Source organism: Manis javanica, chromosome 8, assembly GCF_040802235.1.
Source record: "Manis javanica isolate MJ-LG chromosome 8, MJ_LKY, whole genome shotgun sequence".
NCBI classification, from domain to species: domain Eukaryota; kingdom Metazoa; phylum Chordata; class Mammalia; order Pholidota; family Manidae; genus Manis; species Manis javanica.
Window position 1 is genome coordinate 12,629,986 of NC_133163.1, and position 25,856 is coordinate 12,655,841.

At 51.6% G+C, this 25,856-nt stretch overlaps 1 protein-coding gene across 9 annotated transcripts in view; it reads left to right on the forward strand.

The window, feature by feature from the left end:
* CCDC88C (coiled-coil domain containing 88C) overlaps nucleotides 1-25,856 on the forward strand; it is a 128,121-nt gene that overhangs the window by 51,527 nt on the left and 50,738 nt on the right. For 7 of the 9 annotated variants that reach the window (XR_005053984.2, XM_036991675.2, XM_036991677.2 and 4 more), the window contains 8 exons: nucleotides 7,475-7,533; nucleotides 8,297-8,380; nucleotides 10,026-10,166; nucleotides 10,450-10,634; nucleotides 11,331-11,412; nucleotides 11,722-11,922; nucleotides 22,263-22,409; nucleotides 23,049-23,193. Coding sequence is in view for 8 of the 9 variants with exons in the window: in XM_036991675.2 (XP_036847570.2) it covers nucleotides 7,475-7,533; nucleotides 8,297-8,380; nucleotides 10,026-10,166; nucleotides 10,450-10,634; nucleotides 11,331-11,412; nucleotides 11,722-11,922; nucleotides 22,263-22,409; nucleotides 23,049-23,193 (1,044 nt within the window). In the remaining variant the exon portion in view is untranslated. Of the gene's footprint in view, nucleotides 1-1,670; nucleotides 1,811-7,474; nucleotides 7,534-8,296; nucleotides 8,381-10,025; nucleotides 10,167-10,449; nucleotides 10,635-11,330; nucleotides 11,413-11,721; nucleotides 11,923-22,262; nucleotides 22,410-23,048; nucleotides 23,194-25,856 lie in introns of those variants that run through there. The other 2 variants (XM_036991679.2, XM_036991676.2) reach the window with 2 other exon arrangements.

A 25,856-nucleotide genomic window follows, 5' to 3' on the forward strand; every position in this document is an offset into this window, starting at 1 on the left:
TTGTAAATTGCTACAGGGAGAAGCTGTATAGATGCAGAAATCCAGCCCAGAGAGGGGAGGGAACTAATTCAGAAGCACACAGCATGGTGATCCCATAGGTAAGAATTGTATTTCCCACCATCAGTTGTGCAGTCCGCATCAGATATGTGGACAGTCAGCCATGGGTCCCACGCAGGAGGACTGGCCACCGTCATTGTCCTGCCTGGTGTTTCTTGCATTCTGAATGCCAGGCAGGATTCCCAGGTCCATGGAGGAGCTAACCCATATTTACAACCTACTGGGTCCCGTGTGAGCACAGCCTGAACCTTTGAGGACAGCTTTGGGGCTCCATTAATTGCTCTGCAGTGGTCAGGGCCTTTCTCTTGCCGAAGTTGCAGAAGGGGCTTCCAGCACCAGGGAAAGCACCTTGAGAATCAGTGTTCTGCCCAGTCCGTCCTTCCCAGTTCATGCAGGCCTGTGCTGTCTGCTGCTCTGGCTGAGGAAACCAGACGGCCAATTCCTGACCCCCCAGATAAACTGGATGCCTTCATGTTCTTCCTGTGAGTGGGCCACTAGCAGAGAAGCTCAGCCCAACCCTCTCCTCCAGCCTTCCTTGTCAGATGCCTACACTGCTTGGTCCAGGGAAGCCCACAGTCTGCGTGGGGCATGGAGGAGAGAAAGTCAGTTTGTAACTGCTTCTGTTTCAGTGTGAGAAGTGGCATGAGTGTGCTTCCCACAGGATGCAAAGTGGGTAATGACTTCTGCCTGGGCAAGTCAGGAAGACTTCCTGGAGGAGGCAGTGTGTGGTAGGGCCTACCAGCTGAGAGGAGTGGAACTGTGCTGTGAGTCCCTTGACCAGCAAGCTCAGGGCTCAGAGGAATTCTTCTGTCATAGCTGAAGTTTAGGTTTCAAAGGCTGGAGGGAAATGCAACTCCTGGAATTTAATATTTAACCCTCTCTGTGTTTACTTGCTCTCTTGCCAAGGCGTTCTTCAGGTGATTTGCGGATTCCATGGAAACCTTCCCTGATCGTCCACACTGCTTGACCCTGCCTTTTGATGACTCACTGGTAATCTGCAGGCTGGCTTACCTCTGCCCTGGCAGCCAGGAAGAGGGCTCAGAATCCGGTGTGCTAGAACAATCTTCTGCCCTGAGAGTGCTCTTTTAAAAAGAAAAGGCCATCTTCCTGTGATTTGCCCTCTGCAGTGCTGTGCTTGGGTCGAGGGCCTGTCATCAGGGCTATTAAGCCGTTTTGTGTTCTTTTTCCCAGCCTTATTTTTTTTTCATTTCTCCTTAATTCAAGTCTTGTATGTTATGTATTTGCAAAAACCTTAGGTCCTTTAAATAGGGAAGAAGTAGATAAATAAAGCTAATCTTGCAGGCATTTGATCCTTGTTAATATTTCCTGTTTCGTCCTTGAGGGGGCAGGTTCAGAAAGCACCCCAATTCTGTTTCAAATGGCGTGGCTTGCAGCTTGCCACTTTGCTTCTCTGCTGCTTGCTGGATTCAGAAATGAATTTTCTAGTCCATGTAGACCGCAGGAGTTGCTGGGCACTTGAGCTGAAAGCCAGCACTTTGCTTTTCTAGGAACATGCAAAGCTTGGTTAACACCAGGCCCAGGCGGGTGTTAGAGCACCGCCGAATGCTGGCCTTCTGAACAGCCCGTGGGTCTGCCTAGATACCGGACTTTGTTTAGGAAACTTCCTAGTGATGGCCTATACACAGAATGCTCCGCTGGCTGCGATAACCAAACCACCCCATGGCTTCCAGCGGGACTGTCCTCTGCGGCCGTGGCCGCCCGAGGAGGAGGGACGAGGTGTTATTTGTGAAAGGTCTTTATGTTCACTGCTAATCTGTGGGCTTTGAGTTTGCTGCCTGGTGGTTGGGAGGACCCTTCCTCAGATCATCATCTTCCTGTGCCGCAGCCCTGCCTACGGGCAGCACGAACACTGCAGGTCCAGCGGAATTCTTGGGGGTGATTTTCCTTTTCTGATCTTCAGTCGTTTGTTGCAAATGAATTAATTTGCTCTCAATTTCTGTGGCCTGGGCAGGCTGGGGGCAGGGAGTCCTTTTTTGCCAGTCGTCCTCTCTGGGGGGGCTTGATGTGGCTGTTTGAGATTGTTCTGCGTAATCTGGGAGCGGCTGTCTTCCGTCATCTGGGCAGAGGTTCCCGTTACTCACACAAGGCGGTGCTGGGGATCCAAGGGGTGGGGGCAGACTTACTGTGGGTGATGGAGAGGCAAGGGGATGAGGGGGCCGTGGGTCAGGGTGCACTTGGGAGACCCCAGCGCTATTTCATATGGACATGTGATTTGGGGCCTGCCAAAGTCTACATTTGATAAATGTTTATTGAATGACTAAATAAGCAAATGGAGTGCTGCTTATGTTAATGCTGGTGGGGGCCAGGCCACGTGTGGTAGCTCTGAGTGTAGGAGGGAGGTGCTGTCTAGGCTGTGAGGTGGCGTGGAGAGGTGCCTCATACCACATGGACTGGAACACGGATGATGGAGGGGCCCCACATGCCACCCACCAGGAATCCCCCATCCGCACTGATCCCCAGCAGTGCCCATGGAAGGTGACCCTGACTGTTAACATAGTAATAAACAGCTGTTCTTGGTGTAAGCAGAACCCCAGGAGGGCCCCCGACTGTGCCCCTGTGGGTGAGTCTTGGGGTGGTATAGAGTGTACACTGACGTGGGGTCATGTTCAGTGTAATGCTGTTTTCAGATCAGTGGGACAGTCCTGTAATCATCCTTGGGAAATGGCTGATTTTAAATAAGAAACCAGGAAAAGTGCAGTTGGGGGTTGACTCTAGCATATAAGTTGGAAGAAAGCAGAATGCAGAATTATTTAGGAAAAAAATATATGTATATATTCTCCATATCAGCAAGAAAGGAAGTTGAACGTGTTCTCTCTGTTCTACCTGGGGCCTGATGCTAACAGGTAAGGTCCCTCATTCAGTCAGCAGACACCGGTTAAATACCCGCACTGTGGCACTGGGATCGGAAGCTAAACAGGATCTACCCTAACCTGGAAGGAAATGCAGTAGGTAATGACAGTTTCAGGGGCGAAGGGATGGCCGAGTTGGGGTTCTGGAAGCAGGTGGTGATGGGCTGGGACCAAATCTTAGTTCTGTGACTCAGCCTGTCTGAGCCCCATTCTTCTTTGTAAAATGGAGATAAATATTCTTCAGGGATTAGATCAAATGACAGTGATTTACGTGAAAGTGCAGTTATCAGTTATGGTGTGGAGGAGCAGGGGCACAAGGGAGGGTAGAATTAACTCAAACGAGTCAGTTCTTCTTGGGTTGGAAAAAAAAAAACCTACAACTCCCAAGGAAGGCTGGAAAACCCCCAGCCTGGCTGGTGATTTGCAGATCCTGGGCCTCAGTGGTTGCAGACAGCTGAGTTAGCATGAATGGAGAGTCACTATCTCTGCTTTTCTCTGACCCCCATTTCGGCAGGAAAATCACAGTGCCTTCTGACTTCAGTGAGGGAGAATGTGTGTAGGTTGGGGCAGGAAGAGCTCCCTATTGGAAAGGGCTACTTACCTTCTTTTGTCTGAATCCTCACCTTCATACATACATCATCTCTAGACAAGATTTATTTTTCATATCCAGAAACCAGAAAATATGAACATTCAAATGCTTGCATCTGAGAGAATCAAGGAGTAGGCCCCAAAAGGATCTTGGAGATCATGTACCAGGCATGAAAGATGGGCTTGTTTCGTGTGCCAATGTCCATTGATTGGCAGTGCCTGTAGAGGGCTGTGTTCAGAAGGATTCTGAGGCCCTATTCTAGGCTCAATAAGAAAATGTGATTGACTAACCATGTCTGCCACAGACCTGAGATTAGAAAGTCAGGGAATTTACAACCCTGATCTAACTCAGCCTTCACATTTTAGAAGTTGGTGTACTGTGATTGTCCAACTATGATTCTGTCCCTGTGTCCGCCCTTGTTACCACATGTGCAGTATCGGAGTTTCCCTTCTATTTTTGGAGGCTGACTGCTGCCAACATCTGTAGCATTATGTATAGCTTAGATCAGCATATATGCACTCCATTTCTGCTAAGAAAGGCTGGTGTGAGTTTCTCAGTGTCAAGACTCGGGAAGCAGGTAGTGAGGTAAGTAAGGTGTTTCTTAGTCTGGAGCATTAGCTCAGACATGGGATTCCCCCTGGGGTTGCCTAGAGATGCTAAGAGTGTGTGATGTTATCAACCCTCCCCCACCCACTGGTTGCTTGTGACTCACTCGTACTGAAATCCATGTCACCCCATCCCCTCCCTACAGCCATTTCTCACTCTTGACACCCATTCTCATCAGCTTAGCCAGAAGCATTTGTAATTTGACACTGTAAACACAGTGTTCTTTTACCTCAAGGCCTTTGCACATGCTGCATACCCTGTACCTGAAAAGCTGTCCTTCACCTACCCCGCAGTTTCTCTCCTCATCCTTGGGTCTCAGTTCAGAGGGTATTTCCTTTAGGAAGCCTTGCCTCATCCTGCCTGCAAACTAGGTGTCCTAGGTTCTCATAGCATTTATCAGCATTTTTAAATTGCTGGTTTCCTTGATCTGAGCTCAGAGGGACTGTGTTGATTATGGTTATATTCTCAGCAAGCACCCTGCACATAGTAGGCACTTGGTGGGGCAAGTTGTAGGTTTGTTTCTTCTTTGCCTACTTAACTGTCAGGGAGCCAGTCTTGCTGGCAGAGACCCAGGAGAGAGTCTTCTGGCATGTTTGAAACTGTCGAAATCCACAATCTGGTAGATTTATGAAAATAGCAGTAGTTCTTAACACTGAAATCCTGAGAGAAATTGGGCATCAGCTTCCCTGAGAAATGAGGGAACTTCTGCTTCTTTCTCTTTTTTTAAGTTTTGTAGGAATTTGTATAGGGTTAAAAAAATCACAGGATGCATTTGTTACACGCAAATGGTTCTAGTCACTTCGCCTGGTGAGAATGAGCACAGACAGCACTGTCATTCGAAGGGCAGAGGTGAGCTTCCCTAGTACCATTTGTCAACAAGAAGATTATTTTAAATAAGTTTTTTTCCATGAAATTTTTCTATCCACCCCCCCAGGGCAAATTTAGTTATTTCTTGATGTCTGATGGGTGTGACTGAGCAAGTGGTTGCCTCTGAGTTGTCACTGTGTCACTGCAGGGTGCTGGGGGAGCAGGACCCTTTTCTCTTTCCCTGAATGGCCTCGGACTGTGGTTCTGAGCCCTCGTGTGTGCAGGACTTCTGGTCTCTTCCTTGCCCTCATATAACTGGCTTGTGCCCTTCTAGCAGTGGGCCTGCCTGGTGCTTATTCCTACTTTTCAATTTGCTGTTTCCATCTGTGCACTGGGTAATGGATCGTCAGAGTTTAGTTATTCTGAAGTCTGATATAATTAAATCCTTTGGCGCCTTTGCTGTAAGCCAGTACGTAAAGATTCTCTGTGAACTCTGACTTCTGTCTGGGCTGATCCGAAGCCCTTCAATCACTTTCTTACGAATGTCAGCTCCATGCTGCTCTCAGCTCCAGCTCCATAGCCTGTGAGACGTGCATCGCTGTGCAAGAGTGTGTACCTGTTCTGTCTACCAACGGCTCACGAGGCACTTCCCAGTCATCTGGGGGCTGCCTGAGGGGGCAGAGGCAAGGGTGGTCACATGCTGGGTGCCAGCGCTGTGGCCAAGGAAGGGTACTGGTGAGGCTGGTTGGAGGTGTTTCACTCTCAGGTAGGCATTTCCTTTTCTCTTTATCAAAACTAAAATTGTGACTGATCATCAGCTCAGTGTTAATAGAGAAGTGAGTCCTTCTGGGCATACATTTATGTCTACAGATTCGAGCCTCATGGGCCAAATAAAAGGCCTCAAGTGAAAGGAAATTCATAAAGTCTTTGAGAATTTTTCCATGTCAAACACTGATGTTCTGTGCTTACTAGCAAAGAGAAGGGTTTGGTCACTGTAGATTGATACACAACACCGAATTTTATTCTTCAGTGTGTTCTTGAAAGCATGGAATCTGAGTGGTCTGCAGGGACCCTCGGTCCAGCCACCCAACCCCTTCTGCTCCTGCAGGCTGGGAGGTAGGTGGGAAGGGAAATATGCTTTGAATGAATGAATGCCGAGCCCCCGTTCTGAGACTCGGCGGTGTTGTCAGCATCTCAGGAAAAGCTGTTTGTAGCTATTCTCAGTTGAGGGTATTAGGATGAGGTGGCCTGTTACTCCATCACACCTGTTCGCACCCAAGAACCAGAAATGAACCGCAGCACTAGTTCCTGGGACTCAAGTTTGGTTTTTTCACCCCCAGTGGTCATTGGTGATACTTTGGGCCATTTTAGCACAGTGTGAGAGGTTGCTGGTAAGTCAAGAAAACATGTCCCTTCTGCCCCCAGTAGGACAAGATATGAGAAAGGGAGAAAACCACAGAATTTTTGGCTTGAAAGTAACCCTGAACATCCCTCAGGCTGACTGCCCCCATCTCATGGATATGGAAGCTGAGGCTGGGGTCACACTTCTCCGGGTAACCAAGCTGGGCCAAGAACCCATGTATTCTAATTCTCTTTACTGAAGTGATGGAAACTGTTAAACAGATGAAGTCTCATTTGGCCTCAAGCATAATCAAAGAGATACCATATAAAATGATGAAATAGGGTTTTTTGGTCTCTCTGATTGGCAAAGCTGAGAAAGTGTAAGACTGTATTGGTCTAGGGGTGGGGAGGTAGGGTTTCATGTATTGGTTATGAGAAGGGAAAATGGTAAAGCCTTTCTGCAGGGCAGTTCAACAGTGGGAAAAGCTTAAGAGATGAGTTTATTCTAAAGAAGTAAATAAGGATGTGCATAAAGAAATAGCTATGAAGATGTTGCTTGTGACATCATTTAGATGAAAGTACCGAAAAATTGAACCCCTGGAAGGGATTGGTTGGATAAGTCTGTGTGTCGCCTTTGTACAAAGTAAGTATGAGACTGTGAAAAATGATGTGTATATATTACCTGGGATTTGCTTTAGAATATTCCAGCTAAACCCCAAAACTGAGAAAGAGGCAGAGGAGTGCGATACAATAGATGTGCCAACTGTTGACCCTGTGAAGCTGGGTGATGAGTATGGGGCTTTGTTGACATTGCTCTTTCTTGTCTCTTTGCAGCTTTGCATGACAAAGAGGCTTTGTTTTAGAGTGTTTCCTTCGTGGGTAATTCTCTCCCATTTGTCCTTTGCTTACCACCCCTAAAAAGATGCTGATACTAAAATTCATTAATTATCACAGGAAGATATTTATGATATAATTTATGATATATTTAAATGGAAAAGGGCCAGAAGTAGTTATGTACAGAATTCTCATTGGCTTAAAAAGTAAACCCATATGTAGACAACACATGGAGTTGTGCACACCTACATGGATTTCACCAGGTAGATTTTTTTTTAGCTCATCTGATGTTTCGTTTCCCTACAGCAGATCACTGGTGACCTTTTACAAAGCCTTGCGCTTAATTAAATGTATTGCTCTTTTGATCTAGGGAAGAGTATGGAGGAAATCAAGAAGGTTCTGCTGCTGGTTCTGGGCTGTGCTGTCCAGGTAGGGAGGCCCAGGGGTGGTAAGGGCGCCTGGCCACCTTGTGTTTGGATTTGTGGGGAGGAGCCCCTCCCTTACGCGAGGTAGAAATGAAGCTGCTTGTTCCTGAGAGGCACATGATGACCATCTTAGGTAGCAGCCATTTTTAGTACCAGGGCACCTTGGGCCAAGGGGCAGGGTGGGGGACCCCTCATGGGGCCATTAGCAAGTTGTCCCCAGTGTGGGAACACCTAGAGCAAACTGTAGCCTGTGGGACAGATTTGACCTGCCATCCATTTTTGTAAGTAAAATTTACGGGAACACGGTCACACGCATTCCATGACATGTTACGTCTGGCCGCTTTCACACTCTGCCAGAGCAGAAACCAGATGACCTCTGAGTCTAAGATTTTTTTTTTTTTACTTAACTGTCTGGCCCTTTACACGTGTAGTTTGCCACCCCCTGGCCTAGTCCAGGTGTTGTCCATCTTTGCTGTTTAGAACCACCTGAAGAGCCTGTTTGACGTGCAGGTTTCATTCACCCCGCTTTCAGTCCGGGATAGGCTTTTAAAAACAAGCCACCCCGGGTGATTCTGATGCAGGTAATGGGAGCAACTTCTAGAGAATCCTCCCTGTGAGGGCTGGTAGGAGGACGAAAGTGTTCTTGCTCATAATGAGAGCCAGAGGTTGGGTGGGCGGTTCATTTTGAAACTGTTTCCGTGGCTGTGGTGGCCCTGGGTGGCCCTCCCTGGCAAAATGCTTCCATTAACGCTTGTGACCCTCCGCAGTGTGAGAGGAAAGAGGAGTTCATTGAAAGAATCAAGCAGCTGGACATTGAGACCCAAGCTGGGATCGTGGCCCACATACAGGAGGTAGGTGTGCGGCTCACCACAGCCAGGGGCGGCGGGCACTGCCCGCCAGGGGGATGTTTAAATAATACACCGCCCGTTAATGATTTTGCTAATTTTAGGTTTCCAAACAGACAAATTGATTCTGTTTGGAAAGGTAGTCATGAGCAAGCTGAAATAAAATGGGGGGAGAGAAAAAAAGAAAACACCTCCATCAAATCTTCTTTTGTCTCCTCTTCTTGCCTAATATGGACTCAGACTATTTTTAAAAGCTGTCAAGTGGTTTAGGCTCAGAATTGATTTACAGGCCCTGAAAATGTATTCTGGCAAATGTTAGCCTACTTCAAATGGCTGATCTTTATAGAGAGAGATTCTCCGCTTCTGTCAGTGACTGGGCGGAGAAACAAGCTGCCACCCCTCGGGACGTTAGGGACCAGCCAGTCCCAAAGGGCTGTCTGCAGAGACTCAGCCCGCCGCCCCGAGGGCGGCCCCTCAGCCAGTGTCATTGGCAGAGGTGGAATCCCTGAGAGGGTGGTTTCCCTGGAAACCATGCCTGTGGGGCAAGCACCCACCCACTGAAAATTTACTTCTCTGAGCTCTACCCACCCGCCCTCCGGAGAAGTGTATGTGTTCATTTTCTTAGGTATGGCTCAGTCTTCAGTCTAATTGGACAGATGAGGTAAATGCACAAAAAAGACATGAGCAGGAGCATACTGCAGCAGGTGTGTACTTGGCAGGCAAAGGTTTCTGAACACAGAGCTCCCCGCCCTCGCACTGGGGATAGGCCGTGGCGGAGCTGCTGGGCGTCCACAGCTCGCCAGGGCCCCGTGGGAATGGTGAGTTCTGAGTCAGGGTCTGTCAGGAGACGTCCAGCCAAGCCAGCCTCAGGGAAAAGTCAGTACTGCAAATTTTCTCAGCCATTCTGTGCCTGACCACCTGTTAGCCCATTCGGAATAATTCTGCCTTTTAATTTTCCTTGAGTCTCTGTGTGTTTTGAAAATGTATCTGTCTGGGGGACTGGGTCCTTGAGACTAGCCAGTTCTTTGCGACTTGCTGTCTTTCCTACTCAGCCAGCAGGATATATTTTAAAAAGTCGGTGGAGAGGTTGCCCAGTGTAGACATAGCTATGGGCCTCCATGCACACCTGGTATAAAGGGAAAAACCAGGTGATCTTCTGTGGCCTGTGGAGTATGAGGTTCTAGGCTTATCTGGAAACTGTTTTAGATTATGAACTATCCCCCCCAAAATAACATAACGTTGTTACCTACCTAACACTGTAGCATAAGCTTTTTAACATTTTTGCACTGTTGTATTTTAAGAAATACATCCATTTTCTCATCCTCTGCCCCACAAGGCTCACCTCTTTTGTGTTGTAAATTGATGGTGCTCCAATAAAAATATCTGAGGACTATTCAGGGAAATGCAGCGGTGTAAGGAGTGCTTTCTGAAATTAAATCAGCAACTACTTTGCACAAGTGTTGAAGGCAGGAGTGGTTTGTACCAGTACAGGTCGGCTAAAGAGTTGGCACTTGCTTATGGAGCCCTCGCTCACCGCAGGAAATTTGCCAATAATCACCGTGGAATGGGTGGACTGTGAGCCCTGCCGCCAGGCTGTGGGGAGTGGGGTGCTCCCTGCCTGCCGCTGCAGCCCTGCTGTGTGTGCCCACAGGTGACCCACAACCAGGAGAATGTGTTTGACCTGCAGTGGCTGGAGCTCCCGGACGTGGCGCCCGAGGAGCTGGAGGCTCTCTCCAGGAACATGGTGTTTCACCTCAGGAGGCTCTTGGATGAGCGGGATGAGTGCACGGAGGTGCGCCCCCTCAGAGACGCCTGGGGGCGGGTCCACAGTCGTCTGCACACCCCTGGGCCCCTCCTCCGGGCGCATGCTCCTTTGTGTTGCACTAAATATTTCATCTCTTCTAAAGACGTCCACCGCTTGTCCTGCCTCCCTCCCGGTTTCCCAGCCCCAGCTGACATCCCTTTTACTTTCTTCTTGTCTTGCATTCATTTATCTCCGAGTTTGTGCTGGCACTGCCCTGCTAACCCCAGCACGCTGGTGGGAGCTGGCCCGTTCTCCTCTCTCTGCACTGCAGCTGATCATGGACCTCACTCAGGAGCGGGACTACCTACAGGCACAGCACCCGCCCAGCCCCCTCAAGTCCTCCAGTGCCGAGTCCACGCCCAGCCCGACCAGCAGCCTCTCCAGCGAGGACAAGCAGCACTTGGCTGTGGAGCTGGCAGACACCAAGGCCAGGCTGCGCCGCATCAGGCAGGAGCTGTGAGTGCCCCGGTGTCCCACAGGCTTTTTCTGCTTTAGTGATGTGCATGTGGCTTGCGGGTCGCTCCTGGGTGGTGCAGTAAACTGGAGGGCTCTGACTTGGGTCCCAGAGTCAGCTGGGGTCTGTTCCAAGCACGGACTAGTCCCCTGCCTCCCTGGGCCTGCTCTGGCAGGGTCTGCCAGGTCTTTAGGGCTCCAGCCCAAGTTACAGGTGTCTACAGAAGTGGCCGACTGACCACACTCAGGCTGTTTGGGGCTGGAGTGAGCGCACAGTGGTATGGTTCCTTGCCTGCAGGGAGGATGTGGCCCCACCCGTCTGTGAGCTTGTTGTCCTCTGTTTCCGGCAGCTGGTGAACGTTACTTTGTTCATCATCTCAGGAGCTATCTGCCTCCACCTCCCCACAGTGGGCCTCACTGCCTGCCTGGCTGTGCAGCTGCACTGGGGTCTCCTTACCCATCCCACACCCTCAGGAAAACCTGGTGTCTGGTGGATATTGTTGGGGACAGGCTTTGAAATTTTAAAAATGGAAAAGAATTGGAGTGGGGGACATTTTTGCAAGCCCCACATGCAGATTGCCCTCCTCAGACCCGGAAGTTCCCTTTTCTCTCCCCGCTGTGGTCTGGCACGATGGTGGGCTGCCTCTGGGCACTTGGTGGGCAAGCCCTCTCACCGTGGTTCCTCCGGATCACCCCCAGGGAGGAGAAGACAGAACAGCTTGTGGATACCAGGCATGAGGTGGATCAGCTGGCGCTGGAGCTGCAGAAAGTCAAGCAGGAGGTGAGCAGGAAAGGCTGGGCATGTGTTGAGGGGGCCACAGCAGCTGCCACTCTCCACTGACTGGCCCGGAGTCTCAGGAATGCAAGGGCGGGAGCTTCCAGCAAAGGCCTCTGTTCCCATCCTGCTCGAAGCGATGCTGGCAGGGAGCCAGTTGTCCTGAAACTGCCATGGGGATGACCATGTGTCTTAGTGTGTGGGCACCCCCACAGTGGCTGCACACGGAGCTGCTTGGCCCCCAGGAGCTGGCTTCTCCTGGGATGTCCTGGAAACACCATGGGGCAAGAACTTGGCCCTTTCTTCCCTCCCCAGAGGGCTGCCCCAACCGAGATCCCGTTTTTGCCCACCTCCCAGAACATCCAGCTGGCGGCTGATGCTCGGTCTGCCCGGGCCTATCGTGACGAGGTGGACTCCCTGAGGGAGAAGGCCGGCCGTGTAGAGCGGCTGGAGATGGAGCTGGTGCGCTGCAAGGAGAAGCTGCACGACGTGGACTTCTACAAGGCCCGCATGGAGGTGAGCCCTCTGCCTGTCTGTGCCCCCCACCGGGCCTCTCTCTCTGCTGCCTGTCCGGCTCAGGGCAGGTGGTGAGGGGAAGGAGGACAGCTGGGTGATGAAGGGTCTGAGTGCCTTTTAGGAAGTTTTTCTCCCTCTTCATGCAACGTGGTGACCTCCTATTCACAGATCTTCTTCTTGGGACTTCTTGTAATTGCTGTGGCTAAATCTTGCCAGTTTCTTCATCTATAAAATAGAGATAATAATGCTACTTCATGAGGCTTTTGAGATTAAAGAGGTGAAACACCTGGTGTTTGGACATGTCAGAGCAGGCCCTCTAAAGTGGAGCCTCCTCTGTGTACTGAGGTCATGGGTGGATTCCAGCTAAGGTGTCAGGGTTAGAGAGGAACGGAGACCAAGACCCAGGTGGGGTCACTGACACATGACCACCTACCCTACTGCCACATCAGCAGTAGGTTCTGGGACCCTCTCTGCTTAGGATTTGGGAATTTTGCCCCTGTGGCCAATCCCACGGTGTTTAGAGGTGGTTGTAATGAGCTGGGGGAAATCAAGGTGTCAGCACATACCAAGTGGGCTTGTTTGGTGGCAAGAAAGAATCCCAGCTGCCAGCCAGGAGGCTCTTGAGGGGACTAAACCGGAGTCTGGGGGCACAGCGCTGTCACCCTTCCTGCCTTTTTCTGTGCTGCTGGCAGGGGCGCTCGGGGAGGCTGTGCAGCTGGCGACCTTGTGCAGGCAGGCCCTGGGCTCCCCGAGGCGGGTTGGAGAAGGTAGTGGTCTGGGCCCTGCCTGTTGCTCAGACCTACCCAGGGAGTGTCTGTTCCCTGAGGAATGTTAGTGACACCCTACCTCCTGCAGAGAAGGCGCCCTAGGTGCCATGTGAAAGCAGCCTTGGCCTGGGCTGGGGAGGGTGTGGGAGGCCAGCTCCTAGCTTTGTCTTGGAAATGGTCCACTGGCCCCGCTGAATTTCAGAGGCATAAATCCCCACACAGACAGGTTCTGGGACACAGGTACCCACCGGGGCTTTTCATCACTTACTGGAAATGCCACAGCTGGGAGAATCGGGGGCAGTCATGCACAAGAGTCTCCCCAGGAAGCATGTCCTGCACAGTGGGGACCTTCTGCAGCCCCCAGGTGGGTCACAGGTGGAGTGCAGCTCCCACATCTCACCCCATGCTGTGTCCCATGGAGCCAGGTGGGCTTCAGGGTCCAGGCCCTGGTCTCCATGTTCGTCCTGGCCCTGTCTAGGCAGCCTTGCTCAGTTGTGCAGACATGGTAACTTAGCCCCTGCATGGAGCCGAGGCCTAAACCCAAGGGCAGGGAATCTAGACACAAGATGTGCTCCATGCATTCAGGGAGCTTCTCGACTTTTGGTGGAGGTTCACGTGGGGACCTCCTTTTCCATATTCTGAATTGTCATGCCTCTGTACAGTAACAGCAGTGCTTTTCACGTTGATTAATAATTTCCATACTGGAATACTTACTATGAGATTAGCAATGACTTTAATTTTGTATTAGTTTTACTAAGCATGAAACCAATAGCTTGTGTCTACATGCGACGTTTACTTGGGGTCAGACAGGGACACACATAGGTTTGCAGACACTGCAGCCTGGGCTGGCTGATGAATCAGGTGGGTGTGTGGAGTCCAGGCCACTCTAGAGGGGATGAGTCTTGCTCCTCTTGGATGCCTAACATCAGGGAGGACGGGAGCACTTGTGTGCGCACCTTAGGTTGGAGTAGTTAAATTAGCCTTACACACTGTCTGCAGAGGGTCAGGGGCTCCAACCAGGGAGGATGTACACCATCCTCACGAAGTAGCTCAGTGAAGGAAGGAGGAGTGTGGCGTGGTTTGTACTTGAGAAAGCTCATTCGGGTCACCGTGTGGGAAACGGATCAGGCTGTGTCAGAATACCGGGGGTGCCGCAGTCTACCGGCCAGACAGGGCCCAACTGACACCTGTGCCCCCTCTTACCAGCCCAGCTGGGCCCCTGTGCCATCAGCCTAGTGAGCTGCCTCCCACTTCCTGTTGCAGAGCTGAGAGGGGCTGAGTATTGGCAAAGCACCCACTATGTGCCACCTCCTTGGTTTTTTGCAGCAGCCCTGCCAGGTAGGGGGTTCCCTGTCTTGCAGAGGACAAGCAGTGCTTGGGGCCGTTGAGTGGACTCTTGGTTACCTGGCCTCCCATGCAGACCCAAGTCTGTCTGGGTTCAGGTCTCACTTTCTACTGCTACTTCCCTGAATCCTACGGGGGAAGGCCCCCCTGAGACAGGTTTTGTTTGCTTTGTTCATAGATATGTTCTCAGCATCTAGAACAGTGCCTGGCCCATAGGAGATGTGGATAAACACTTGTTGAAAGAATCCTGCCTGGGGTTTCCCTCGGGCAGCATGTGCAGAGCTGGCTGTTGCTGCAGTGGGGCCCCCACCTCCTCAAATACCGGCACAGGCCACCCTGGCCGGGTGCCTACCTGAGCACTCGAGTTAACTCAGGTTAACTTCGAACGCAGTGCAGAGTCCTCAAAATAGGTCGCTTTGGGATGGGACCAGTAGTCCCTGGGGCCTACAGGGATTGAGGTGGGTGCCTGCTCCCAGACACAAGGGCCCGGGCCTGGGCTCCTCAGTCCCTATGGAGCTGAGAGTGGATTGTGTCAAGGGGTGGCACTGCCCTGACGCACAGCTGAGTTTGATGGGCTGGTGTTTGTGTTTCAGTAAATAAGGTTGCCCGGCTTAATGTGAAAAACCAGATTTTCCAGAGTAAAGTGATGCAGTTGCAAGGGATTCATCACAAGATTCCTGAAGAATAATTACAAAGCAATTAAAAATACACAGTGCCCTGCAGAAATATGTCTGTGAATTGAGACTGGCCTGCATGTGATAAAACCTTGGATTAGAAAGACCCAGTTATGATGTGTACACATCTAAAAAGTAATAGAACAGAGAGATGAATAGATGGATGGACATGTGATAAAGCAATTAGAGCAAAATGTTAATTGTAGACTCTAGGTATTCTGTGTTTATGACACATTTCAAGGCTTTGGCATGTTTTAAATTTTTCATAAAATATTTGGGGTGTGGTTGTGGAAAGTCCCAAGTGAAAAGAAAACAGGAGACATTAACTGTTTTGAATAAGCTGATACCTGGTTAACATCAGTTTAACAATGAAACAATAATACCAGTTTGAAGCTGTGAAAGAGCTCCCTGTAAGTCTTAGATATTCAATTCATGAGACGTGGTCTGTATCTCTCATACCAGAATTAGCTGAGGATACCTCTTCGAAATGCAGACTCCTGGGCCCCACCCAGGACCCCGGAATGGGGCCTGGAAATCTGCATTTGGCAGCCCTCAACCAGGTGGCTCTTAGGCACTGCCAAGCTGGAGAGGCACAGTCACAGGTGGACTAGGGGCTGTTCCCTTGAGGTTCCTTGGCAGGGCTGGGGCAGAGCTGAGCCAGAAGCTTCTCAGGTGCCCTTGAACCCCCTAGGGCAGGGACTGGCTCTTACTTGATTGCAGGCCCAGGGCAGGCACACACATCTGGTAAAAGCCATTGCTCAACAGTGGGAAGACTTGATCTGTGGGGAGGAGGGACAGGGAAGAATCGTGGGTTTCCGTCTCTCCTGGAACACAGAGAGTGTGATGGCAGGAGGGCAGGGGAGGAGCATGGCTGCCACCTCATGCCTGCCCATGCTACAGACACCCACCATGAAGGGGACACTCTTTTAGGCACGGGGGAGTGGCAGGCGGCCCAGACGACCTCCCTGAGAGCCTGTCCAGTCTCACTGGAGAAGAACATCAACACATCACGAAAGAGAGTGTATTAGTGCCACGTGGGAAGCATAGATAAAGGACTGGTGTTCTGGGCGAGGGCAAGGGTAATTTTGGTTAGAAAAATATAGAACATAAATTTCCATATTTTGTTTTTGAACTTCTGGAAGCGTCTATGTGGCTCCCAGTCTAGCTTACATAAGAGTTAAAACAGCTTGGAGGGGAGAGCTGTGTGGGCACCCATAGGGAAGTGGGTGGCGTGGGGTGAGTGCCAAGTGGCCCCTGACTTCCCTTTGCAAACACTTGTCCCAGCTCCCCTGCTGGGGGCTGTGTGGGAGGAGGCAGGCAGAAGGAGGTTGCCTGGAAGGCTCCTCTTGTCCCACTTACTGTTTTGGGCTGAAATTCCCAATGGCAGCAGGCAGGTGCCTGGGTGCTGTGTGTCCTGAGCAGGGTGAAGAGGGGATGGGCCTTGTGTCCACTCCTCTGAGATTTATAGCTTCCTGGGCAATGCTGGCTTCAAAATAAACAGTAGTCTGAGAGGCAGAGACCTAGCAGAGCACGGTCCTAGTAGCCACTGCCTGCTGGGTGTTGGGCAACCCTTGTCCCCACCTGTCAAAGGAGGGGTGATCTTGTTACCAGCTGAGATGCTGTTTTCTCTAGGATCGTGTCTTGCAGGCAATGAAGAATGAACCAACAAAAAAGTATGGAGCAACCAGCAAAGTTTTTATGAGAAGTGAAAAGAAAAGAAAAAAATTTCCCACTAATCGGGAGGGGCTCTATGGAAAGATGCCTTTTTGGCTGCACTGTTTAGGGTTTATAAGCACAAAAATGGAGGAATTTACATGATTGACTGGAACTCGTTGCTATGACCAAGCTAGAAGCAAAGGAAAACTCCCTTTTTTCTCAGGCTGAATTTTCCCAGTTGTCTAGGATGTGGCTGCTTCTTTACTGTGAAGCCCTGACCCTGAGTGTAACTTGCCAGGGCCTTGAGCTCTCTCTGCCTGTGTCCCACTAATGGTTGCCTCAATCTAGGCCTCTCTGAACCCCTCGTGCCTGGTATTGGGCAGGTAGGAGCCCCTGTCTACAGAGGCAAGAGGCCCTGGGACTGACCGTGTGGTGAAGGGGGCTGGGAGTAGTTGGCAGCAGTCAGGAGCTGGTGAATGAGAAGGTGTTCAAAAAATGCTTGTTTATTTCGGTCCAACCTTAGGGTCCTCAAGATGCTCCCACCTTTAATTAGAACAAAACAAACGCTTCTAACTAAGCCCCAACCCCTCCACCTACCCTGTCCCTCTCCTTCCCTTCCCAGCCACGCCTGTTTGCAAGAAGGGAAACCAGCTGTGTGTGGTCTTCCAGCCTTGCCCTCTAGCCTGTCCCCTCCTGTCTGTGTAGTCTGCTGCCACCTTTGCCTGAAACCACGTTGGAGAATCAGGCCACGATGCTGTTAATGTCCAGGGAGCAGCTCTTGTCCCCCTTGCCCACCCTGTCTGCGGCGCCGGACGCCTCCTCTCCTCCCTCGCCAGTCTTCCCCGGGTCTCTGCCTACTCTATCTTGCAGGCACCTTGCTCTGCCCTCCCCTAGTACCTGCCCTCTGCTCTGCTCTCCCGCTGGGCTTTCTGCACAGGTGTCTTCTCTGCCTCTGCCTCCTCCGTTAGCTAACACATAGAGATCGCAAGTCCCAAATCCAAAACCAACAAAAAAGTATGGAGCAACCAGCAAAGTTTTTATGAGAAGTGAAAAGAAAAGAAAAAAATTTCCCACTAATCGGGAGGGGCTCTATGGAAAGATGCCTTTTTGGCTGCACTGTTTAGGGTTTATAAGCACAAAAATGGAGGAATTTACATGATTGACTGGAACTCGTTGCTATGACCAAGCTAGAAGCAAAGGAAAACTCCCTTTTTTCTCAGGCTGAATTTTCCCAGTTGTCTAGGATGTGGCTGCTTCTTTACTGTGAAGCCCTGACCCTGAGTGTAACTTGCCAGGGCCTTGAGCTCTCTCTGCCTGTGTCCCACTAATGGTTGCCTCAATCTAGGCCGCAGACAGGGTGGGCAAGGGGGACAAGAGCTGCTCCCTGGACATTAACAGCATCGTGGCCTGATTCTCCAACGTGGTTTCAGGCAAAGGTGGCAGCAGACTACACAGACAGGAGGGGACAGGCTAGACGGCAAGGCTGGAAGACCACACACAGCTGGTTTCCCTTCTTGCAAACAGGCGTGGCTGGGAAGGGAAGGAGAGGGACAGGGTAGGTGGAGGGGTTGGGGCTTAGTTAGAAGCGTTTGTTTTGTTCTAATTAAAGTCCCAAATCTTACTCTTTAGGCTGGTCTCTCCTTGATCCGTCTGGACAGCCCCTAGGAATGTCAAGGTCAGAGTGTCTGAATCCACGATCTGAGCAGCCCTGTCCCCCCAGCCTGCTGTACTGTCTCTATACTGGGGTTACCACCTGTCCACCCAGAGCTGGGTCACCCTCAATTCCTTTCTTCCTCCCCACTCCTCCAGGCCCTAGGTGCTCCCCATCCTGCAGAGCCCACCCCCACCTTCCCACCAGACGCAGGTTGAAGAGTGCATGCGTGCTGCTGTGCTGGCCGCCCCTCTCGTTGCCCCCTCATACTCCAGGGCCTGCACACGCAGTGCCCTCCACAGACATCTAAGCTGGCCCTCCAGCTGCCCAGGTGGCCTAAGAGCTCCTCTGGTGTCTGTCCATTGCTCTTGGGGTGAAATCCACCTCCATCCCTGGTCTGACCCTCACCCGCTTCTGGACCCCCTGGAACTCTGCTCTGTCCCAACCAGGCCCTGTCAGTCCAGTGACCCTCCTAGGCCCAGCACAAGGCCAGATGAGGGGTGGGTGGGCCAACCTCTGCAGGCCATGTCCCCGAGCCTCCTGCTCCCCTCTTCCTCTAGACCCCTTCTTACCCCAGCAGTGCTCAGGTGGCCATGTGGTGATGTTTTCCTGTTCCCCACCCACATGGGGGCTCCTTGAAGACAGGGTCTGTGCCTCACAGACCTTGGTGCCCAGCTCACTGTGTAGCTCAGGGATGGCCAAGCCGCAGTCCAAGGACAAGATCCAGCCAACCATCAGTTCTTACAGATCCAGGTTTATTGGAACACAGGTCACCCATCCATTCACGTTTTGTCTGTGGCTGCTTTTCCTACACCTGCAGAGTTGAGTGGTTGTAACAGACATAACCATCTGAAAAGCCAAAAATACTATCCCTTTATAGGCCCATGGCCTGACCCAGAGTAGGCACATAGCAAGGTTTTAAAATAAGCAGTAATAACTGTATTTGTGGAGCTTTCTCTGCATGCCAGGAAGAGTGTCAAGCTCTACTTCATCACATTTAAGCCCATGAGGTGCAGCAGCCACTGCCAGTTCCTCTCATTTTTTCATCTGAAAGCACTGAGGATTAATTAATAACTTGGTTGGCATCCCAGGCTGGTGGTAAGGAAGTGGACCTGGCATTGAAACACGTTTGTCTGCCTCCAGGAAACAAAAGGGGTGGGGTCATGGAGACAAGAGAGGTGCAGGGGAGGGGTGAAATGGGGTACCTGTGGAGGGGGTGATGGTGGCCACTGAGGGGCTGAGGGAGGCCCCAGCCTCTGGCAGTCACGTCGGGGCTGGACGTTGTAAGCAGGGACTGTTAAAACTCAGAACTAAGGGCACCTTGAACTTCTTGGTCTTCCATTCCTACTTGGGACTTGTGCATCTGTTTCTTAACAACTTCTAAGGAGTCTGATAAAATTTGGAACACTAAGAAGTTAGAGCAGGACAGACCTGATGTTTGGTTTCGGCTCTGTCTACCATGCTCGAACGAGGCAGGGCTTGTGTAGCCAGCAGACAGCATTGCAGTCAGGACTAGTGCGGAGCCACACAGGCACAATTTAGGGGTGCAGGGGGACCATCACTCAGCAGGAGGTCCACCTGCCCTGAGTGGAAGGACCAGTCTCCCCTGCCCCGGGGCACCATGGGGCCAGTTTCCTGTTGCTCTGGACCCCTTAGCCATCCTCTGGGTGCTGCAGTCCTGAGCACAGCAGGAAGGAGCCAGTGGTGTTCTTGGATTCCGCCTTCCCTCCCCTCTGGGGTTTGGTGCATGTTGGGGATCAGGAGGTGCCCCTGGAAGCGAGTGTTTGCCTATTAGTGGGGTGGATGCTTGGTGAGCACTGGACTGAAAGCGAGAAGAGACGGTGGTGATGGGGGCCCACCTCACTGGGCCTCAGGAGCCTGTGTGTCATATTTCACGTTCGTTAGCATACCTCATCCCCACATGAGCCCTATTTCTGTGCCTATTTTAGGCAGGAGGGAGTCATGATTGAGGGACATGCATCTGCTTCAGTTGCCACAGCTAACAGTGCCCAGAGCAGGCCTGAGAATTGGAGCCCGTCAGCCCACATCACTGTTCCTGGTCACTGTGGCAGATTAGCAGTGGCAGCTCCTGAGCCACTTGGGGACCAGCCGTCAGGCCTGGCCTGTGCCTTCCTAAATGTGGCCCCACAGCTGTTGACTGGGCTGGTCAGGCCTTTAAATAGCCTCCCAGTTCAGTTGGGGTCAGGCCCACAGGGCAGGCTGCAGGCAGCTGTCCAGAGGTGAGGAATCGGGCTTCTCACTCATCTGGCTGCACCATAGGAGTGTGGGTGCAAGATCTTGCAGACCTGGTTTCTCACTTACGAGGTGGTGAGGTGTGCGAGGCACTTGATATTTTCCTGTTGCCCAATGTGTGGTGGTTGCCAATGTGTGGTGGAGGTTGATACAGCCAGAAAAGACACATTTGCAAAGAAGTTAGGAGTCAGTCCATGTTCTGTTATACTCCTGGACACCCTTGTCCTCCCTTTCCTGTTGGAAGTCTAGTCCTTCAGGGCCCACCTCACATACCACCTCTGATTCCCGCCTGTGGCTTGGTTCAGCCAACAAGTGTTACCAAACACTTCTGTGAGGCTCACAGAACAGAAGTGGAACAGCCCCTTCCTGAGGAGTTCACAATCTTGGGGAGGGAGGGAGGCCAGCTCCCCATTGCCATGCAGTGTGCCCAGAGCACTCTGGGAACCCAAGTACCTGATTCAGCAGAAGGGACAGTGAATTTGCAAGCACTTCTCAGGTGGGGTTTTGAAGGCTGAGTAGGAGTTGCTTGTGAGGATGAAGGGGCAGTCTGTGCTGTTGGGAGCTCAGGGGCCCAGAGGGTGGTGATTCTGTGGGTAGGCCTGCTGAAATGCCAGCTGAGAGCAGTGGGGACAGCAGCTAGAGGGAGAGGGCCAGCTTCTTCCTGCTTGAAACCCATGTGAGCCCCTTGAGGATGGATTGTAGGCAGCTGAGGGCATTAGAGAGCACACCAATCTGGAGCTCTCCAGCCTGAGTTCAAACCCCAGCTTCACCCCTCACCAGCCCTGTGGTTTGGGGCTCATTCCTTCATTTACCTAAGAGCCTGTTCATCTGTAGGAAGGGACTGTCCCTGCCTCCCTCTCTGGGCTGTTGTGAAGAGTGAGTGAGGCAGGGACTGGGGGCGTCCACTGCAGGGCCAAGCTGCACAGTGCATGTGGGTGGTCTGCAGCAGAGAGAGGGTGCCCAGGTGAGTCCAGAGCCTTAAAACCTTCACGGCTTAGAGGCTTTGATCAGAACCGTGAACACTGATCAGAAGGCATGTGCTTTCTCCTCTACCAAGAATCTTAGATTCTGGTCTGTGCAGGGAAAATGAACATGTGGATAAGCAGGAGCTACTGGTCCCCTCCCAGTTAGACTCTGTGAATGGGGCAAGCCTTGGAAAGCTGCCCATGGACACATTCCCCTGTGTGTATGTTTGTGAAATGTTCAGGGGAAACTCAGTCCCCCCCAGATGCTGAGTGGTGCTGGAATGGCTCCAGGTGGGGCAAGAGAAACTGAGAAACCCTGAACAAGGGGAGCGGCAGGGGTGGGGTGAGTGAGCTGCCCTCCCCCCGAGTGTGCAGGGCTGCCTGGGGCTGGGGTCTGGTCGGCAGGGGAACCCAGCATGTGGCCAACATGCAGTAGGCCTGCAGAACGAACTTGTGGGGTTCATGTTTGTTTGTGATTTAACTGTGTTAAAGGCTGCCTCATTTCCAGGAAACTGCCGAAAGCTGTTGTTGTAGCAAGAATACGTGTATAAAATGTTCAAATAGGAACTGTGAATTGAGCGAGAGCTTGTCTGAATAGCTATTTTTTTTCCGGGACTCTAATCAATGGAATGAATGTTGTATTGAGAGGTCTGGACTCAGCTCTCGAACCCGGGACAGACTCTCAGCCCAGCCCCTTCCTTGTTCAGGAGATGGGGGCTCAGTGAAGCCCCCTGTCAGCGGAGCCCACCTCTCCAGCCAGGTGAGGCTATAAATGTCAGTGCCTCTGCTCCATGGCTGGCATAAAGTAGACACTAGGAAGTTGCCTTCCCGAATTTAACTATTTTGATCCATGGATTTTTTCTTTCAAATACAGAAATTTGGTCTGGCCTGACTATTAAGGTGAAAGTGCTAAAAAGTGGGGGTAGATTGTTTTGGTCCAGATGCCTGGGGGAGCTCTGGTCTTAGAACTCTGTCATCGTGAACCAGGTGCCTTTGTCTTATGGTTCTCCTGTATGTTTCTGCTGACCAGGAGCTGAGAGAGGATAATATCATTTTAATTGAAACCAAGGCCATGCTGGAGGAGCAGCTGACTGCAGCCCGGGCACGGGGCGATAAAGTTCACGAGCTGGAGAAGGAGAACCTGCAGCTGAAATCTAAGCTTCACGACCTGGAATTGGTATTGCCAGCTGTTGTCACCCCATGTAATACACGTTGGGGCAGTTTCAGGTTTACACTGTGCCCTTCTCTGACTTGTCAGCCTCTGACTTTGGTGCTCTGGCCACCAGGGTGACTTAGTAAGAGCAGCTTGCTAAGCTCAGTGGGCTTGAGTGGGCCCCACTTACAACCCACAGAGCAGATGGGACGGGATGGCTGCATTGCTTTTCTGTAAGGGTGGATGTACCTGTGTGTCTGCTGCTGGAAGGGTCTTTGCTGGCATGTATGGTGCAGGTTGAGCTGTGACTCATGAGTCTCTTTACAACCCTTTTGAGGTGCATTAGGGCCATGAGGCTGCTGCTCATCACAGTGCGTCCTTTAAAGCTCTGTGCGCCAGGTCACTTTGTTCAGACAGCATGCAGCTGGAGACCTTGGCTGTCTTCATCACTTAGGGCCTGGGTCAAGGTGTCATTCAGTGGCTGTGCCTCTCACAGCTGGGCCCTGTGTTGGGTCAGGTCTGTGCAGCTGTGGTTTTTTGGGAGTGAGCAGGTGCATGGAGCTCCTCCCTCCTGGGGTGGTGGGGGTAAATGCATGCGGTCGGGGCCTGTCCAGAGGGTGCCCCCAACACATACCTCCACACTCCTTCCCTCTTCTGCGCTAGGACCGGGACACAGACAAGAAGCGCATTGAGGAGCTGCTGGAGGAAAACATGGTTCTTGAGATTGCACAGAAGCAGAGCATGAATGAATCTGCCCACCTCGGCTGGGAGCTGGAGCAGCTGTCCAAGAATGCAGACCTGTCAGACGGTAGGTGGTGTCTGGGAGCCAGCCTGGCTATGGCTTCTTCCGCATCCAGGGTGCTGAACCCTTGGCTCCAGACCTTCCATGTCAGCCCATCCATTCACCTCACGTGAACAGGACTTCCACCAAGTGCCATTTGGAACCTTTCCTTTGTTGTTCTCCCCCAGAAGAACATGAGGGGTCTGGCAGCCCTAGCATCAGGACATGAAATAATAAGTGTTGCCAGGTTTCTCAGTTCCCATATGGACACTCCCGGGAGCGTCCAGATTACAGCATGTGGACCCCCAGAACACATCTGAGGCCTATCTGTGGATGGCTGAAAGCTCTGGGTCATAGAAGGAGTCCCCAGTGGTCACTAATCCCCACTGTAAATGTACCCGGGGCATTGTTTCCTCCATTCATTTGCATAATTGGGCAAGATGGATGCAGTCTGTTCTCTGTCTCCCCAGGTGGGGGTTGCTAAGTGGCTGCCTCTCGCAGGCCCCAGGCCTCTTCCTCTCCCTCCTGGGCTTGCACCACTGTCATGCCCAGCACCCGAGATGAGGGTGTCAGCCATGGGAAGGTGGGTGGGGCAGCAGGAAGCTCCCGCCCCAGCAAACAATAAGCCAGTTCCTGTGTTCAAAAATAGCACACGTGTGCCTGATAGTGCAAGTTCATGTTTACTTGGAACTTCACAGAGCACAGTTGGGCTTTGGGCTGGTCAAGGGGTAGCTTTTTCAGTGCTGATCAACATCCCTTGGCATAATGGAAAGGTTGGTGGAAGCCACTGGATCTCCTCTTGAGAAGCTGAGGGTGGGTCTCATCAGCTCCAAACCTGAAATCAGTTCGTTCAACTGTGCATCTGTGTGAGCAGTTAGTTGTGTCTGTGGTGGGGGCACTCCCGTGGGTGGATTTCCTTGCTGTGGGAGGTGGGGACCCCAGGGAGGACTGCTGCCCCCTGGTGGAGCAGAGAAGTGCTCAGGCCACCTAGGACAGTCGCAGACCAAATGGGCTTCTGCGGAGACCAGGGCGGCCCGTGGCCTTGGAAACCCTCGCTGATTCAGACTGCTGCTCAGTATGGTTTGTGAGCCCTCTCTGGTCAGTGACCACAGTTGATTCTTAGTGCTCCCAGCTCCTAGTGCTTAGCTGGGAGCTTATGGTTTGGATGATGGCACAATGTAGACAAAGTCTGAATGCACTTTTATGTGTGCAGTGTGGTGTCTTCCTGAGTAGGAAGGACGTGGCTTGAAGTCCCGGCTCCTCTGCTAGTTAGCTGAGTCACCCCCTTGGGACCGCCGTTTCTGTATCTGCGAGGCGGGGGAATGAAGCTGCCTCCCAGACTGCCGTGAGTGGGGACAGGGAAGCATTGCCTGGGTGCTCCGTAAGGCGCAGCTGTCCTTACTGCCCTCGTCTTACTAAAACACACCCCATTGCCCTGACTACTTGGGGTGCTAATGAGCCCAGCGCTCCGTGACAGACCACTGGTGGGTTGTTTTTGTGATAAACTATTGTGCCATCATAATAGCCTCTGAGGTACCGGCTTTTACGGAAGAGGAAACGAGGCTTGTAATCAATTCCATTGTTTAACTTGTAGAACCTTTGGATTTATGTTCCATAAGCACAGAGTTTCAGCTTGGGATGATGAAAGTCTGGAGTGGATGGTGGTGATGGTTGCAGAACAGTGTGAACATACCTAATGCCACAGAACTGTACACTTAAAGATGGTTCAAATGGTATATTTCACCACAATAAAAAAAACACCTTTTCATGCATGCTGCAGACGTACTGTCTGAATGATCATGGACTCAGAGTTAGTGAAGTTTTATCTCTAGCATAGCTGGGATGAAGCCTCCACATGTTTTCATGTTCTGAGAGCATGTGCACTACTGTGCGCGTCATCAGCGGTGGAGGGCGCTGGATGCGTCTCCCCTGCCGCACTGCTCTCGTTGCCTGGGGTCTTCAGGAAGCTCTGGCTTGTTGGGTCTGTACTGTTATCCTTGGCAGATGTTGAGAACTCAGGGTGGGGGTGAGGGTGGGGCAACAGTGATGCCTTTTAGTCCTTAACGATCACCCAGAGGATCTGAAACACACACCTTTTGTTTCTGGCACAATGTGCTTGCCATGGAAACCACTCCCATCTAGGGACCTCCAGCCTCTGGGGTGATGAGTAAGAAGGATGAGGGTCAGCCATATTGGCAGTACAGTGGGGAGAGGCCCCCAGAGCTGAGTATGTGCCCTCATGGGGCAGGTGGGGACCGAATAGCCCTTCTTTTGAGGGCTTTCACACATTCTCTTTTCCTTCCAGGAAAGCCTCATGACTTAACTAAAGTTGTATACCTGCTCGTGGTAGGATAAAGTCAAGAACCCCCATTCCTAACTTGCCGGTGTGTGCCCCCTCCGCCATTTGCATCTTGCTTAGAAGTTTTAAAGCAATTTACATGTACGGTCTCATATTTTTTAATTGTGAAATTAGAAAATGAAACCTCTGTCCAAAGAAGCTTATCCGGGGATGGTAAATACAGGGCATATGTACCCACATAGTCTTCTACCACCTAACTAGCTGATTACTGTGCCCCTTCTGCTAAGCCACCCAGACTCCTGCCACCCTCAGCTGGCACAGAAGATGCCACCTACTTGCCACCTCTGTTAGATTCTCAAATCCTTGAGTCGTATGGTCAGGTCAGGTTAGC